Here is a 15,498-nt window from a genome sequence, read left to right as displayed (position 1 = left end):
ACTGTTCCACCTCGAGTGAAGTAGAGATCCTCTCGTGTTCGTATTGTCCACTGGGTATCTCGGCCATTGTTCTCAGCCGCAAAGAGCACCAGGCAGAGCGGTGTATCTATATCAAGTCTAGTAGAGACAGACAGAGATGGCCTTGCAGTTTGAAGACGAATTCCTTTTATCACGTTGGACAGGTCGTGATATCCTCGGGAGGAATTCTGCGGATGCCCGATCCTCGGTCACTGACTCGGTTATCGAATCTTCGACGACGAATATGATATCGTCGGAGAACAAGGTACGATATAAGTAATATATCTAGTGCTATGACAAGTCAGTCAGAACTCCTCGACGTCTATCGTGAATCCGCATTCGTGACAAACTTGCTTCCCGACGCCGTCGTCTCCTCTCTCTATGACACCAAATACATGTCTGTGCTCCTGATCCTTCCTCTTTTGCCAGACCGTTTCTCTCGTCCGTCTTCGCAGCTCCTTCAAACCTTCCTCGAACTTCTTGTTCTTCTTCCTCTTCTTCTCCGCAGTCCGCCGCTCATATTCGACGTCCAATGCCTCGGGAGACCCCCATTTCTTCCAGGCGAATTCCTCGACTTGATATCGCAAGAAGAGCATCATATTGGCAAAGGTGGACTTGTGAGGATTCGCTTTCAACAGATGCGGCATAACTTCCTGATCCCGAAGTTCGGCTGATACACTGTCAGACGTAATATTGCGATACATGGGAGCCCTCATACCATCGGTCAACAAGTAATCCTGTGATCAACGCCTCAGAAAAAGCTTGTGAAGTGCAAATGCGGTACTGACCTCCTTGCATTCAGTCTTCGTGAGCAGACTGTACTTTTCCGGTTTCTCCAACTTACATTTGTTGCAGACAAGGCAGCCGAAGACCTTCTTGAACGTCTGATCTATATCTATTGATTGACACTCATAGCATTTAGGATTGAGCTTCGGATCAAGGAAGATGGCTATCCTGGGGCATGACTTCACTGCACGAACAGGAGCAAGCGATGTGTCACTCACGAGGTTCCAAGCTCTGCATAGCTCTCTGTCTTTCGCGCTCCTTCTCCTTAGCTCTTATGTCGGCATCCGCTTCTTTCCCGTCCTCGACAAGAAAACCTCCCTTTGAGTTTACCATCTTGGACAAATCATACTCAAAGTATTTGCCGAGATGGGAATCACGTTTCAGTTTGGGAGGAGGTTTTGGGGCCGTAGGAGATCTCGACGTCGCAGGAACAACTCCAAGAGGGCGTTTTTTGTTGGCATTAGGTACTGATGAACTAGATGCCTCTTGCTCCCTTTCGCGCTGTTTCGCTTTCGCTGAGCAAGGAGCGTTGGGTACAAAAACGTGACAATCTCTCTGAAGCACTCACATACCTCGAAGTCGATTGATCTCTATCCGTTTGACTTGTTCCGGTGTCAAGTCTAAATTGTTCGGGACTATAAGAGGTGGCGTCGAATATCGTGCACTCGAGGAGCTTTCCGCCATGGTCGCGCGTGAAAGGATTAATATTGGACGAAGTTTAAGTATTAGGGATCGTCACACGTCGGTCACGCTCAGGAATTGACGCTAAAAAAGCGTGACTTGAACGCTTACCAAAGGCGGAAAATTGGTCATACCAAGGGTTTTCCCCGGCGGAGGCGGCCCGCCACGCACCCAAGGATAGCCAAGGATTTTGGCGCGAAGCGCCAAAATCGTAACCCAGGCTTTTCTCGCCGACGCGAGAAGGTCTCACTCTCAAAACTATCCATCTTGTGGCTGACCAAAAAGTTCACACTCTCCTTCGCGATGGCTCTTAGCCTCATGTTCATGATCTCCACCTCCCCCTCGATGCTTCAGCCGTTGCAATGACATGCGCATGCACAGCGGTCGCCGCACATCCGGACCATCTGCCATTAAACTTGACAGTCCGACGGCATGCGCGTTCTGAAACCAGCAGACACCAAGTGTGCAGAAATAATGGGTGAGCAGAAACAACATCTTTGTCTTCTTTTCTTGTGATGCTAAATATTACCAGGTCCACCACTACCCGCCTTCACGCACGCGCCAACCTACCAACACCAATTGAATCTAGCGCCATCGCATGCCCACGCCGGGTCTCCAGTCGCCTTGGGCATGCAGTAAGACTCGAGGTGTGCCCATCTTGTCGAATGCACACCAAGTATACCACTGCATGCCCCTCATGCCACTCAACTGGCGGTCCGCCCCACTTCTCATTGTGTTCCCCACTCCTGCTGTCTCCTGTACCTGCATTGTCCCCCGCTGCAGTATACACACAGTAGGGCTTGATGCCAGTGCCCTGCTGTGCACTGTGAGCAGCCTCGCGTTCCGTGCTTTGGTCTCTCGTCTCCCGCCATTCCTTATTTGTCCGCCACTCTGTCTCGCCTGCATTGTGTGCATGCTGGACGCCATCCACAGCTCTCCACATCTTGCATACCATTCGCGCTCCTGCCCGGTGGCCTCGGCGCGACCAGACAGTTATAACAATGTAGATGTTGATGCATATCCACCTTCCCCCGCCTACGCTATCTCTCTACCCCTGTCTTCTCATGTTTATATTATATTCGTAGTACAAAATATTTTTTCCAAATCTTTTCCGGTGAGAATTCCTGAGAGGCCTGTGATGCAAATAAGAGAGCCCGGTGGATTCATAGCTTTGGCATGATTGGGTTAGGGTTAAATTGGTCCGAGTCGCGCTTAGGACCAATCCGACCAATCGGTCGACCAATTGGTCCGGGCCCTTGGTATGGCGTTGTTGCCCCAAAGGCCATAGACCGAGGAACGAACGATACACCAATAAACGACCTCTAGCACCACGATCACTCAAATCTATTGCTATCAACTGCCCGCCTTTCCGTTGGCGGATACGGGTGGGGGTGATCTTGGGTGTGACCGCGGTCTTGTCCCAGATCGACCCACAGAGGAGTCATCGTCAATATCCATGTCTGACTGCCCAGACGAATCCACAGTCGGAGCCACGCTCGCTCCTGGTACAACTGGCGCAACGGTCGGGCCCACACCGTGGGTCGTTCCAGTGCTCATAATGCCCACTGCAGCGCCGAATCTACGTCCGGTGGGCACACTATCGCGCTCCAAGTGACTGGCATGATTTCTCCTGTCGTCTTCGCCTTCATCATCCGAATCCGAAAGTTCTCCGTCAGCTTGACGCCGGGAGTCCAACAGTCTCTGCGGTCGCCGTTCGTCAGGTGAAATGAGATCCTCGTCTGCACCTGCATCTTCTAATGCGCCATCTATCGGCAATCGTGGAATGTCTTCAGTTCCACATAGGATTAGCAAGTTCATCCTGTGCGTCGGTTGATCCTAGTACTCACCTGCCATCTGTACGCTCGGAGGCCCCCCCACCTGCTTCAAATTCTCAAGTACAATGGTCTTCACACGCTCCAAATATCCCGTACTGTTCATGTCCTCCATATTTGATGACTTGACATCAAGTTCATAGTCCGGTCCGAAATACTCGTAATACTCGTTCACAGGAATTTCTGAAACTCCTTGAGAATTTAGCTCTCGTTCGTACCGAAGCTTACGCACCTGAGCCAAGCTCGACTCCGGCTGCCAGACCTGTTTCGAACGCCCAGCATCGACTGACATTACGCATTGTGTATCCACCGCCGCCAAGGAGTAGAAGGGGACGGTTGAACGACTTAACGAACTTGACACAACTTGCATGGCCTAAGGTCAATAGCGATGTCATCATTAGTGTCCGTGCTTCAAGAAGTATTGTAACCCACCTCTCATGGACAAGTTCAGACAGCCCAACTTGTCGCCGGAAAGTGAATCAGTACCACATTGCAAAACTACCGCTCCAGGATCATAGGTCTCCATCACTTGTCGAATCACCTAACGAATACTTTTTAGCCATAGCGGGGCAAAGAGATGAAGATTGTTACATACAGGCTCAAAGACACTCTTGTAGTTCTCATTTGTGATTCCATCTCGCAACGGGAAGTTCAATGCGTAGTACTTTCCCTTGCCGATGCCTACATCCTTGAAGTAGGATGAGCGAATTGTTGATACAGCGTCGCAAATCAGGAACATACCCTCAATTCTCCGGTCCCGGGAAAGTATTCGCCGTACTTGTGAAAACTGCATGTCATGACTCTGTCTGTAGTATAGAACGCTTCCTCGACACCATCACCGTGATGCACGTCAATGTCGATGTACAGGACTCGCGTATGATACCTGGAATGATTATAATGAATCGGTTTAATAAGTGCAGGTAGCTGATCCTTAGGAACTATCCACGTACCGCAGCAACTCCAATATACCAAGGACAACATCTTCAATTGGCAGGTATCAGAAATGCAATCACAACAACGAGCAAAGCAACTGTACCATTCACGTAACAAAATCCGCTAGCTTCACTCTTCTTCGCATGGTGAAGCCCACCAGCCCAATTCACCGCAATGTCACATTTGTCGCGGCTTAATCTAGCAGCACCCTCTAGAAGTCCTATCAATACGCGCGATAAGGGGGCAAGGCACATTAACTAAAGTCTCACCCATGGAGCCACCTGCTGAGATAGAACAATAATCGAAAAGGCCGTCAAATACAGGGCAGTCGTCGCCAACATTATCTGAATGGTATTTTCAAATCAAATACCTGTCATTGGCAGAGGCACGATTGCGTTCGGCCAGATGACACATACATTTGTGCTGTTCCTTTAGAAAAGAATTCATATTGACGGGAGTGATGCGGCTAAGAAATTCCACGTATTCGTCGGAGTGAAACTGTGTCATCTCCCGTTTCGTGGCCGGCTTTGCCCGCTGGTGTAAACAACAAGGAGGTACAAAATTGTTGTTAAAGAGGCCTTCGCGATGTCAAAGAATGTCAGTGGCAAATCACGTACAAAAATCTCCATTTTCTTGTAGAGCCCGTAGTTCATGACCAACGAGTGACACATCCGTATCCGTGTAGGTTTCATCCTGCAAAAATCGTAGTCTCAAAAAATGAAAAAATTTGAGTGTCATCGAACTTACGGATGTCCAGGGCCGTAGTGGAAGCCGCTGACGTCCGAGTCGAAGAAGTAGCACTGCACGGCCACACACAAGCAATCCATGAAACAGAGTCGAGGCAGCCTGGCAGATAATTACGCACCACGCGTTTCTTCGCTTCCCCTTCAATAGGAATCATTTCTGGAGCCATATTGACGGGGTTGACTGGAATATAGAGGCGGCCGCCCTGGTGAAGAATGTACACAAGTTGGGCGTAGACTTACTGGAGTAATAAGAACAAACAGCCGCGGAAGTTGCATTGGTCCACGTGACCTTCAACTGTTTGGCAAAGGCTTCTGAATTCAACAGATGACGTCACATACTCGGACCTCCTGGACCTCCTCATGCGGAAAATGGTACTTATGCGACAACACAAAAACTTCAGAGAGAGGAGGAGGGAACCTGCATTACTTCCAAAGTGTAAACGACAGTGCCCTGAATCGACAACAGAATTACAATCACGATGAAGTAAGTATGGGAGAACAAGTAGGCCGAGTCAACCAGCCAACGGCGGCCATTGTTCATAGTTTTTGGCACGATATGTTATATCTTTGACTTCTACAACAGTGCCTTGGAGTTTTGTGCAGCATACACCAACGTCGAGGGAGCAAATCCGAAGGAATCCTCCAGCTTAATACCCTATTGCGTGGTACATCAGCTCACCACGATCGAACCAACAGCACAGTACGCACGAGTTCTCCAGCAATTACTCGTACCTAAGTGTAACCACTCAGCAAACGCAGAATCAAGGCGTCGGCAGATGTCTCACCATAGACCAATGGTGTATTGCGTGTAGTCCAGCAAACCAGAGCTTCAGGTTATCACAACATGAACGCATGACTAACATTTTATAATTAGGGCTTCTCACCTCTCTCCCGAAAGTTGTTTCCAGAACTTGAGGATACGGAGTCACCGCATGAAGAGTTATCGGTAACTCCAGCTTAGTCTGAGGAACAACCTTCTCCAATCGAGCAACGACTTTCCCCAGAGCCTCTTTCGCAGCTTGGCGACTGCTCTCCATAGGTGTATTACGCAGTCTGATGTCGTAGTTGAGGATGAGGGGTGGCGCAGATGAAACGGAGTCCAACAGCAGAGCGAAGTGGTCTCTTGCATGCCTAAGATGTTTCCCTTAACCACCTTGAGTATCATGAAAAAATGTGAACGTCGAAGGTTATATATACCTATCGTCGATCCAGGAATAAACCGCGATTGTGCAGTGAGCTGTTCATCGGACACTAGATTGCTCTCCAAAAGGTCCAACGCCTGATGCAAAACGGCGCCGGAGACCTCCAGCAGTCGTGATGGAGCTGTGCCTTCGTTGATTTCGTATGTCGCATTAACGGCGCTCATGTCGATGGTATCGCGAGACAAATCTACCGAAGGCATGGCGTTTGGAAGTTGTCACCGTGATGGAGCAAGGCAAGCGTGAGCACCAGATATTTGTCAACTTCTCTCACACAACGCGTGGAGTCAGCGTGTGCGAAGTTCAGTGAAAGATATCCACAAACTGCGACGGTAGGACGGGAAACGTTGACAATGCAGTTGCGCCACAGGGAAACTTTCTGAGAGTGACCATATCAAGGAAGGCTTTAATTTGATGAAGGAAGGTACAGATAAGGCGACTCGAATATATAACATGCATGTTCCTCCGCACAATTTCGGACGGCTCAACATAAGCCATCCGAACTCAAAGCGAGGACGATCAGGTCGACTCCTTCTGCCAGCAATCCGTCCAAACATAGTGGGTGAGAGACAGGAAGAGTGCGGACAGCCGTCACATCCGTCATCGTCGTGCTGGGCGAGACTTCCGTCCGCCTTCGAGCCTCGGAAGACCATATGCTGACTAAGCACGAGTCCGCAATCCGCCATAACACAAAGTCCCAGGTCTAGGTTCCAGCCTGAGGAAACCTACCAGCAGCTATCTTCACAGCGACTATCACCACCTCTTTTACCTGTATCGAAATGCTAGCGTCGCTGCGGAAGGCGGGTTCTTTGACTCGGGTGAGTGAGACCATGGAGCTGCTCTCACCACGGGACTCACGTCACAATCCGCGCGTATGACCTAGTTCGCGTCTGTGGGCCAGAGGCGTTTCCTCTCTATTCACGAATACCAATCCGTGAAGCTGCTCAACTCGGTATGTGGTCTCAGACATCTCGACACCATAATTACTGAATCGACTCGATCAGTATGGCATCCCGACTCCGAAAAGCATTCCCGCTAGGTCGCCGGAGGAAGCGTTTGACGCAGCCAAGCAGTTTGGTAAGGAGCGTTCGTGCTCGAAACTATGTATTACTCATGCAAATCCGCTTAGGTGCCAATGGATGTGTTATCAAGGCTCAGGTCCTCGCCGGCGGACGAGGAAAGGGTAAGTTCGACAACGGCTTACAAGGTGGTGTACATAAAGTCGAGAGGTGTGCCTTGCGCTTCATTACCGCGTGGTCGGTCATGACTTTTTGTGTACTCGTAGCCCGGAGCAAGCGAAGGACCTTGCTAGCAAGATGCTTGGTGCAAAGCTCATCACCAAACAGACTGGTGCTGCTGGCCGAGTCTGCAACGCAGTACGTTGATCATCGCGTTCCACCGGATTAACTCCGACCTGACGCCATGCATAAACCCACAAGGTCATGTTGGCTGAGCGTCGAGACCCTTCCCACGAATATTATGTTGCGGTGCTGAATGATCGTGGCACGGGAGGGCCCGTCTTGGTCGCGTCTGCTCAGGGAGGAATGAACATCGAGGAAGTCGCGGCAAAGGATCCCAACGCAATCTTCACGACCCCAATCGATTTCGAGAAGGGTCTCAGCAAGCCAGTCGCGCAAGATCTTGCCAAGAAGCTGGGTTTCAAAGGCGAGGATGCACAGGAAGAAGCTGCAAGTATTTTCATCAACTTGTACAAGATCTTCAAGGACAAGGATGCTACACAAATCGAGATCAACCCCTTGGCGGAGACGTCTGACGGCCATGTTCTCTGGTAAGCTATCAACGCGTCCTTCGAGTACGAACTTTGCCAAGTCTATAACTGGTGACAGTATGGATGCCAAGTTTGGGTTTGACGACAACGCGGAATTCCGCCAGAAGGATATCTTTGCTCTTCGCGATATCACTCAGGAGGAACCTTCAGAAGTTGAGGCCCAGAAGGCCAACCTCAATTTCATCAAGCTCGATGGTAACATTGGCTGTTTGGTGAATGGTGCTGGTTTGGCCATGGCGACCATGGACGTTTTGGCTCTCCACGGAGGCAACCCTGCGAACTTCCTTGACGTTGGCGGGTGAGTGCGCTTGGAAGACTCAAGTAATGCACAACTTGCCTTACTGCATATTATCAGTGGTGCGACACCAGAAACGGTCAAGAAAGCATTTGAAATATTGTTGAGAGATCCCAAAGTGAAGAGCATATTCATCAACATCTTCGGCGGTGTGCAATGCTCTCGTGTGATACCTTCTGCGCTGATCTTTTTTGGTGAAATCTTAGGTATTATGCGTTGCGATTATATCGCTGAGGGTGTCATCAAAGCTACGAAGGAGCTGTCCTTAAAAATCCCTCTGGTCGTTAGATTGAAGGGAACAAAGGAAGCTGAGGCAAAGCAGTACGTCATTAGAATGTGGCGTGTAACCCGCGCTGACTTCAACTGCAGGATGATTCGGGACTCGGGCTTGAAGATCATACCTTTTGATGGGCTCGATGAAGCAGCGGAGCGTGCCGTCGAGCTGGCTCATGCCTAGACTTCTACTCAAGCCTCTTTTTTGTCGAAGTTGATGCAAGGAGTCTAGAAATAATCAATGCAATCACATTAATCGCGACGATCAGTAGAAGAGCGTATGTTGGCGTGCACAGGGTATGGTATAACAGCATTGCAAGACGAGGATCAGACAATATATACGATGTATTTACCAGGTCGGCCGAGGGTAAGGAGCGTAAGAAGGTGGTGGATGGGCAACAGAAGACGACAAGACTGGCACTCCCGGAGCATGATCAAATCCGCCCCGAAGCTGTGGTCGATTCGCGGGAACACCAGGATACGCGCCCGGTGGCAATGCGGGCATAAGAACAGGGCTCCCTGCATACATGGGTTGTGCTTGCATCACGGGACTCATCATGGTTAGACCATTAGTCCGATTCTGCATCCCGTTAACCTGTTGAGGCAACCCGTTCTGCATGTTTTGGGGTGGAGGAGCATATACTGGTAGCGCACCGCCTGGCGAAGGATATGGTAGTAATTGCGCCGGATAGGGTGAGGTTAATGGTCGCATTACTCCGCTGGGGGCTTGACCATTTGGTGAGGCTACAGACATCCACATTGGCTGGACGTACGCAGGAGGGGTGCCACTGAGTACCATTGGCCTAGGTGCAGGACTTGGTGCCATCTGCGGGGGATAAAAGACGGCAGGAGTGGGCGAATGGCTCATCATAGGGGAGGGATACGGTGAATACGCGGACCGCATATTGCTGCCGGGACCGGGAGGCGAAAATGCAAAGGTCGGTTGGCGTGATATCGAACCGGACGGCGGCGAGTTCAGCGCAGGCAGAGTGGCACCTCGATTTGCAGAATTCACTGATGTTGCAGGAACTTGTTGGAAAGCACGTGTCACATCATGCAGAGACATCCTAGAAGGTGGCCCAGATCCAGAAGGTGGTGGGGTTTCGCCGTCTTCAGATTTCACATCTTGTAAAGTGAACGGTACGGCGGTCAGATCATCCGCAATCCCCTCCAACGAGTTCACAGACGGTAGCGCCGCCTTGTCGGATGCTTGCGACCATACTGCTTTCAGATGCTCGGGATCTGGAGCTCGTGCTGGTGAATCTTTAGTGGGATACGTCCTCGGAGACTTCATCCAGGAGGAACTAGGTTGTGGAGGCGGTGTAGCCAATGCACGTTCAAGCTAAGACAAAAGTCTTGAGGGCTCAGTAACGAAGATGGACGAGAACACTTACGGATCGTGCCTTCTTCAAGTCATACTCGCTCTCTGGCGCCGTGAAACGTTCGACAGCAATCGATGAGTCACCCTTATCCATTGGCAACAACTTAGTCGATTGAGCAGGTGCGGAAGAATGAGAAGGAGAAGGAACAGTCTGTTTGCTATGCATTGCACTGAGCTCAGAAGTCTTCTCACCCTCCAGCTCACTAGTGACAATAAAGTTGACTATTGCCGCCGGCTGTGAAACAGCGTCTGAACGTGCATCGCGATAGAAAGCAACATCCGAGCCAATAGGCATCTTGGGCTGTATTCTTGATTTGCCCGAGACGCCATTGATGGCTTGTGAGGGATCGCCATCACCTTTTGGAAGCGACGCCGTTGTGGAAAAAGCAGCCTCTGGTGGAGGTGAGCGGCTGATGGTGTCAAGCTTAGTGGCGTCAGTGTGCCGGATTTTCGAGGATATTAATTTCGTGTGGCTTTCCGGAGTGTTACCCAACTCCTGTAAACCCGTGAGGGGCACCACCTGTAAGGTCGATCTGGCGAGTTTCGAGGGCAGGTTTACCACGGGCCCGAATGTCTCTTCCATGATTGGCTTCAGACCAATATGTCCTCGTGGTAGCGAAATATTGTACCTCGCATGACCCCTATAGAACTGTAGACGACCAAAGAGAGCTTCGGTAAGATTGCGTTGAGCGGTTCCATCAGAGGATATATCCCATGAGAAAATATTGCGCTGAGCGAGGAACTGAGACCTGGAAAGTCTCGGTTGCCTAGCACTAACTGGTTCTAAGGGCGTGGAGACGTGAGGAAGATTGACCACAAAATTATTCCATGCGGGTCTCGGAGACCTGGGTGGCTCGTACCCAGTCCTATCAAAAACTTCGTTAGGGTCATTGACGCTGGGTTCGAGAACACCAGTCTTCGGCCTGAGAGCTGGAGGAAGCCACTTCTGCTGCTCAGGAAGATCTGTCCGGTGATGCATACCGTCCAATGCTCCCTTGATGCGCAATATCGCATCATTCAACGCAGACATGGGCGCCTCACGATAGCTCGGTGTTAGCGGAGACCGCTGGGAGGCATGGTTCGGTAGTGCGGAGTGATTAGGACCAGAAAACCGAGCACTTTCCTCGTTGAATCGCTGATGAGAAGCAACCGCCTCTTGCGAGCCAGCAGAAGAATCCTCGCCAGATACGGACGAATCCTGAGTCACAACTTGTATCCTGGGATGTTCCAAGGGGATTGCGGTGGTGGAATCCGTATTCTCCATCGAGTAATCACGGTAGTGAGATGGCTTGCGTCTCCACGATGCTGAATCGCTGCGACCAGAATCGGCGGAACCATGCACGGTAGGTGCATGATTGTCGAAGAAGTCACTAGCAACAGCCCTAGTAGGACGAAGAGGTAAGCCTGCACCCTGTGAAATCTGCATGTCGGGTCGCTGTGGAGACTTTTCGGCACCAACGAGCTTGTCCAATTCTGAGAAATCGAAGACTTCTAAATTCTCATCCGCGCTGAGCGTCAAAGATTCCACTTCAGCCAGTAAAGGGGGAGGCGGATGCATCGGCGATATATCCGGATGCGAAGATGGTGATCGAGCAGAAGTTGCCTTGCTTCGCCACGACTCGCCTTCCCGTCCTGGCAAGTAAGTCTCCACATGGAAAGAGCTCCGGCGGCTTGTGGACGCCCCCTTGGAGAACAACGGCTTCGCGGATACTGGAGACGTCCCTTGGGAGGCTACGGGAGGATGCACTGGTTCAGCTAAAGCGACAACAGACTGCGCACTCCGCACAGCGTCCTGGATAAGCTTGTCTACCTGCCACTCAATGAGCACGAGGCATTCTCTCGAGAAAATGCAATTGCAAATACCTGACCGTCCGTAGCATCCGCATCAGGGTGAGATCGTGTTTTTGCCTGTTCCATAGTTTTCATCTTCTCTTCCAGTTCTGCGGCCTTCTGACGCGCTCGTTCCTTCTCCTTCTCTCGCTCTTCCTCTTCGTGCTGACGCCGAAGCTTAGCACGCTCAGCTGCACTGTGCATCGCAGCTTTGCGTACTTCTTCAATGTCTACGATAGGCATCGCCGAGGACTGCAGGCTTCTTTCCGTAGTCACAGGAGAGACTGGAGACAGCACATTGGTTGGCGATAGCGTTGCAGTCGGAAGTACCGAAGATGGCTCACCATCGTGAGGTGCTTCTGAAATCAAAGTGGCAGAGACCCTACTTTCTGACCCAGAAACCGTTGGTGCAGGCGGAGTTGGATGCGGCATCTCCGAAAGGTGCGGGGGTAACTGTCGAACTCCGTCCCTCAACGGTTCTGTGGAAGGAGACGGAGGGCCCATTGCCGTCGACCGTCGCGCCCAACTTTCGCTTGGGAGCTCTCCCGAAATACCACGAGGTGATGAACTTGCATGGGCAAAAGGTCCATAATGATCCCTTGAATGACCTTGCGACGGTGTCCGCGTCATGCTGTGAAGAGGTGGGAAGGTAGCATCTCGCCGCGAAGCATCTCTGTCACGGAAACGTGACTGCTCGAATGGAGGATGCCCAAAATGATCTCCGAATGCACGTCCATCGGGCGCCTTCTGCAACAGTTGAACACCTTGAGTATGAGGAGGTAGGTCACGAGCGAATCTCGTGTCTGTCGGTGAAGCAGTTTGATCAGAACGACTACCTCTTCTCATCAAATACGAAGTTGCTCCAGGTACACCCTGTCGGAGAGGTGCATGTGAGTAGGGCTCGAGTTTGTTTGACCGCTCATTAAAGAGGACTCGAGATGACTCTTGTGGGGAATGGTGCGACTGTGAGGATGTAGCAGAAGCAGGACCGTTTGGAAAAGGGTCTCGCTGCTGCTGAGGAAAGGTTGTAGTGATTCGCGACCGAGGCCAACTCCGGTCAAAATCATCTGCAAACCGGTCTTCCTTGCTCACTGGCTGATCGATTGACAGCGTCCCCGCTTGCTTGGTAGAATCTGCTGCACTGGCTGTTGCCAACTCGGGGGTTGACTGCTGATGCACATCAGCCGGCTGGATCTTATATTGCCGTCCATCGTCAAACTCGATGACACCACCCAAGAAATTATCGTCGTCTTCTTCCATCTGTACATAGTGTCAGATGAGTATTTTCTGTTTCTGCAATGTACGAGCTGACCTCATCCCAATGGTGGGCATTTGGATCCAGGTGTACGCCGCGGAAGGTGTCTTCCTCTGCTGTGATAGCTTGCTTCTGTACTTCAGCCAATTCAGCTGCTTGCTTCTTCTCCATCAACTTCGTTGTCCGACCTTCGTTCCTCTACTGTCAGACTCTGAAGTCTAATGCAAGTTAATACATTCATACCTTGCGCAACCTCCGCTGCGGTTGGGAAATCAGCCGCCACAGCGTCCAGCTGCACGACCGCAGGCACAACTTTCGCATTTCCCCATGCAGATCTGCTGGAAGAAGGCTTCTTGTTGATACCACCAGAGATATCAGAGACTGAGCGTGGCTGTGGCTGGATGACTTTGCCAACGGTCGTAGGCTGTGGGGCGGGATGGCTAGGGGCAGGGGTGGGGACAGCAGGGGTCTTCGGATTGGTGGCAGATATCGGAGTGGGAGCTACTGAAGAGACCGTGGATGACGGTCGTGACCATCCAGGACCAGTCGTAGTGGACGGTTGTGGTGTGGCCGTCAGCTTGGTCGTCACTAGCCGAGAATGGGAAGGAGGCATCTGAAGAACAGGCTTTTCTACGGGTAGCTCAAACGGTCAGCAGACTTCTTGCAATAAGGAAATGGGAGGCGTACGACTTGAACTTCCGGTTTTCATCGTCGCAGACGCAGATAAAGTCTGGCCTGAAGGGGAGGTAGAAGAAGCTTTCTCAAGAAACTTCTTGTTGATATTGACATGGCTGAACCTCTTTGGATGCGGTACTGTCAATGTTGGTGGATTGTTAGCTCCAGGATGAAGCCCATTTGCAGAGCTCCCTCCCAGAGGGGTCGACGCCGAGCCTGGTGAGAGAGACAGAGGGCTTGCCTCTGCATTATGTCCGTCGGGCCTCTCCGCAACAACAATCTCCTGGCCGGAGTCGCTAGAAAGCTCGTCAATGCCGGCCCCTACTTGCGCACTACTCGCTCCGACCACCTTCGTAGAGCTGTCAGACAAGTCGGTGATCTCTGTATTGGCCATAGACGCGTCGCGAGACGCTGTTTGCGGTGGTGGTCTTGGACCAGGAATATACACAGGCCTGAAAGGAAAGCCAGTGAATGGCTGACAAAGAACGGGGAATATGAGCAGAACTGTCTGTCTAGCACGCGGACATGAACTCACCTCGGTGCAGGAGAAAGACTGAACGAGCCCAGCCAAATGCCTGCGTCGACCAATAGGAGCCCATCGGCATCTTCCGTCAGCGTGTATCTTCCGCATTCGGACGTGCCTTGCGTTATTTCTTCGTTGCAATTATTCCTCTCCCCGTATATATTAGCCACGTCTTTTCTTTAACTATTCTGCATGTCGCCAGAACTCCCCGGTCGCGACCTCCCATCTGGGAGCCACCAACATGACACCAAACGAGTCGTGACCATCGTGGAAGATGACAAGTATCAGCATCCCAGGTATATCTTGCACGCTGCCCTCCATCACTATCTGCTTTAATGCGTCACTTATGGAACAGCATCGTTAGTCTCCCCTCGAACGACATGAACTCTTGGTATTATCCTTCTCAGGATTACAGCTCTGAAGAAGACGTCCACTCCAATTCGGTCCGAGGGAACTGGGGTCAAAAGACTCTCGCCGATGCGAAATGGGTGCGCAGAGGCAAGATCGCGGCATGGAGACCCAGTTTGGAAGATTGGGAGGTACGCAGTGCCGCACTAAGGAAGCTAATGCTAGCTTATCGTGTGCTGCCAGACAGAGGAGCGTGCACGAAAGCGCATTAAACTCTTGCTACCTGCCGAGAAGGACCATTCTGCATCAGTCACACTACCACATCTTCGTTCCCCTTCTCCGCCGTTGATGGCTCCTTATCCTACTCCGAGCACGCAACACTTCTCCTACACTTCCTTTGTAATGGACAAGGCAGTAACAGCGTCATTCCGATCTCCGCTTCTGGATGAGCTTGAGAGCGCTACGAACGGCCTTATTCAAGGCGAAGCAACTTTGCGGCGAGCGTTGGGGAGGCTGTGGCGGGTCATGAGTGAAGATCCGGATCAATGTTCAGGAGATGCTTCTCTCGTACCCAAGCGTGAAGACGACGAAGGAGACGACCAAGGCGACAAAGAACGAAGGCTCGCTCGTGCACCCGACCTTACCCCCGTTGTCAACAAGATCTTCCTGTCATCTTCTCCTGACACGGTATTCGATCCGGCGCATTTCCCTCATCCCGAAGCGCAGTTGGACCAGCTGGAGAAGTCCCTTGCTACTATACGAGAAGTTCAGGATGATGGCCGGGAATATGTGGAGCGCCTGGAAGAGATCAGGGATGGTTTGGGCGAGACACGGAATCAAAGAAGTGGTGTGTGGGATTTGATCCGCAGAAAAGCTATCAAGGAGTTACAGGACGTAGCTTCAGCATCTGTATTATAGACTTGATCTTCCTATA

General features: G+C 51.3%; 6 protein-coding genes across 6 annotated transcripts; 2 read left to right on the top strand and 4 right to left on the bottom strand.

The window, feature by feature from the left end:
- Positions 1–323: 323 nt before the first annotated feature.
- Positions 324–1,488, bottom strand: SCP_0109910 (DNA repair protein; the record flags this gene model as incomplete). The annotated part of the gene is made up of 5 exons (XM_027753221.1): positions 324–688; positions 737–755; positions 807–967; positions 1,023–1,319; positions 1,377–1,488. 5 exons carry the CDS (start codon positions 1,486–1,488, stop codon positions 324–326), a joined length of 954 nt encoding a protein of 317 aa, XP_027609022.1.
- A 1,350-nt stretch (positions 1,489–2,838) lies between these two features.
- Positions 2,839–5,163, bottom strand: SCP_0109900 (Histone deacetylase RPD3; the record flags this gene model as incomplete). Its single annotated transcript, XM_027753220.1, has 13 exons — positions 2,839–3,272; positions 3,333–3,500; positions 3,550–3,690; positions 3,750–3,858; positions 3,913–4,005; positions 4,059–4,200; positions 4,268–4,298; positions 4,354–4,461; positions 4,520–4,594; positions 4,667–4,784; positions 4,868–4,943; positions 4,998–5,050; positions 5,116–5,163. The coding sequence occupies 13 exons, from the start codon at positions 5,161–5,163 to the stop codon at positions 2,839–2,841; spliced, it is 1,596 nt and encodes a 531-aa protein (XP_027609021.1).
- Positions 5,164–5,570: 407 nt separating this feature from the next.
- Positions 5,571–6,398, bottom strand: SCP_0109890 (predicted protein; the record flags this gene model as incomplete). The annotated part of the gene is made up of 5 exons (XM_027753219.1): positions 5,571–5,651; positions 5,705–5,728; positions 5,782–5,823; positions 5,881–6,140; positions 6,194–6,398. 5 exons carry the CDS (start codon positions 6,396–6,398, stop codon positions 5,571–5,573), a joined length of 612 nt encoding a protein of 203 aa, XP_027609020.1.
- A 576-nt stretch (positions 6,399–6,974) lies between these two features.
- Positions 6,975–8,736, top strand: SCP_0109880 (Succinate--CoA ligase [ADP-forming] subunit beta, hydrogenosomal; the record flags this gene model as incomplete). Its single annotated transcript, XM_027753218.1, has 10 exons — positions 6,975–7,013; positions 7,079–7,147; positions 7,200–7,272; positions 7,325–7,424; positions 7,481–7,571; positions 7,635–7,984; positions 8,043–8,282; positions 8,340–8,428; positions 8,486–8,600; positions 8,649–8,736. The coding sequence occupies 10 exons, from the start codon at positions 6,975–6,977 to the stop codon at positions 8,734–8,736; spliced, it is 1,254 nt and encodes a 417-aa protein (XP_027609019.1).
- A 165-nt stretch (positions 8,737–8,901) lies between these two features.
- Positions 8,902–14,087, bottom strand: SCP_0109870 (predicted protein; the record flags this gene model as incomplete). Its single annotated transcript, XM_027753217.1, has 7 exons — positions 8,902–9,894; positions 9,947–11,743; positions 11,797–12,047; positions 12,108–13,023; positions 13,076–13,206; positions 13,262–13,648; positions 13,706–14,087. 7 exons carry the CDS (start codon positions 14,085–14,087, stop codon positions 8,902–8,904), a joined length of 4,857 nt encoding a protein of 1,618 aa, XP_027609018.1.
- Positions 14,088–14,408: 321 nt separating this feature from the next.
- On the top strand, positions 14,409–15,482 carry SCP_0109860 (hypothetical protein; the record flags this gene model as incomplete). Its single annotated transcript, XM_027753216.1, has 3 exons — positions 14,409–14,512; positions 14,572–14,755; positions 14,808–15,482. The coding sequence occupies 3 exons, from the start codon at positions 14,409–14,411 to the stop codon at positions 15,480–15,482; spliced, it is 963 nt and encodes a 320-aa protein (XP_027609017.1).
- Positions 15,483–15,498: the final 16 nt, after the last annotated feature.

This window comes from Sparassis crispa, assembly GCF_003851025.1.
Source record: "Sparassis crispa DNA, contig_000000F, whole genome shotgun sequence".
NCBI lineage: Eukaryota > Fungi > Basidiomycota > Agaricomycetes > Polyporales > Sparassidaceae > Sparassis > Sparassis crispa.
The sequence above is the reverse complement of the archived record's forward strand: the minus strand, read 5'-3'. Positions and strand labels throughout refer to the sequence as shown.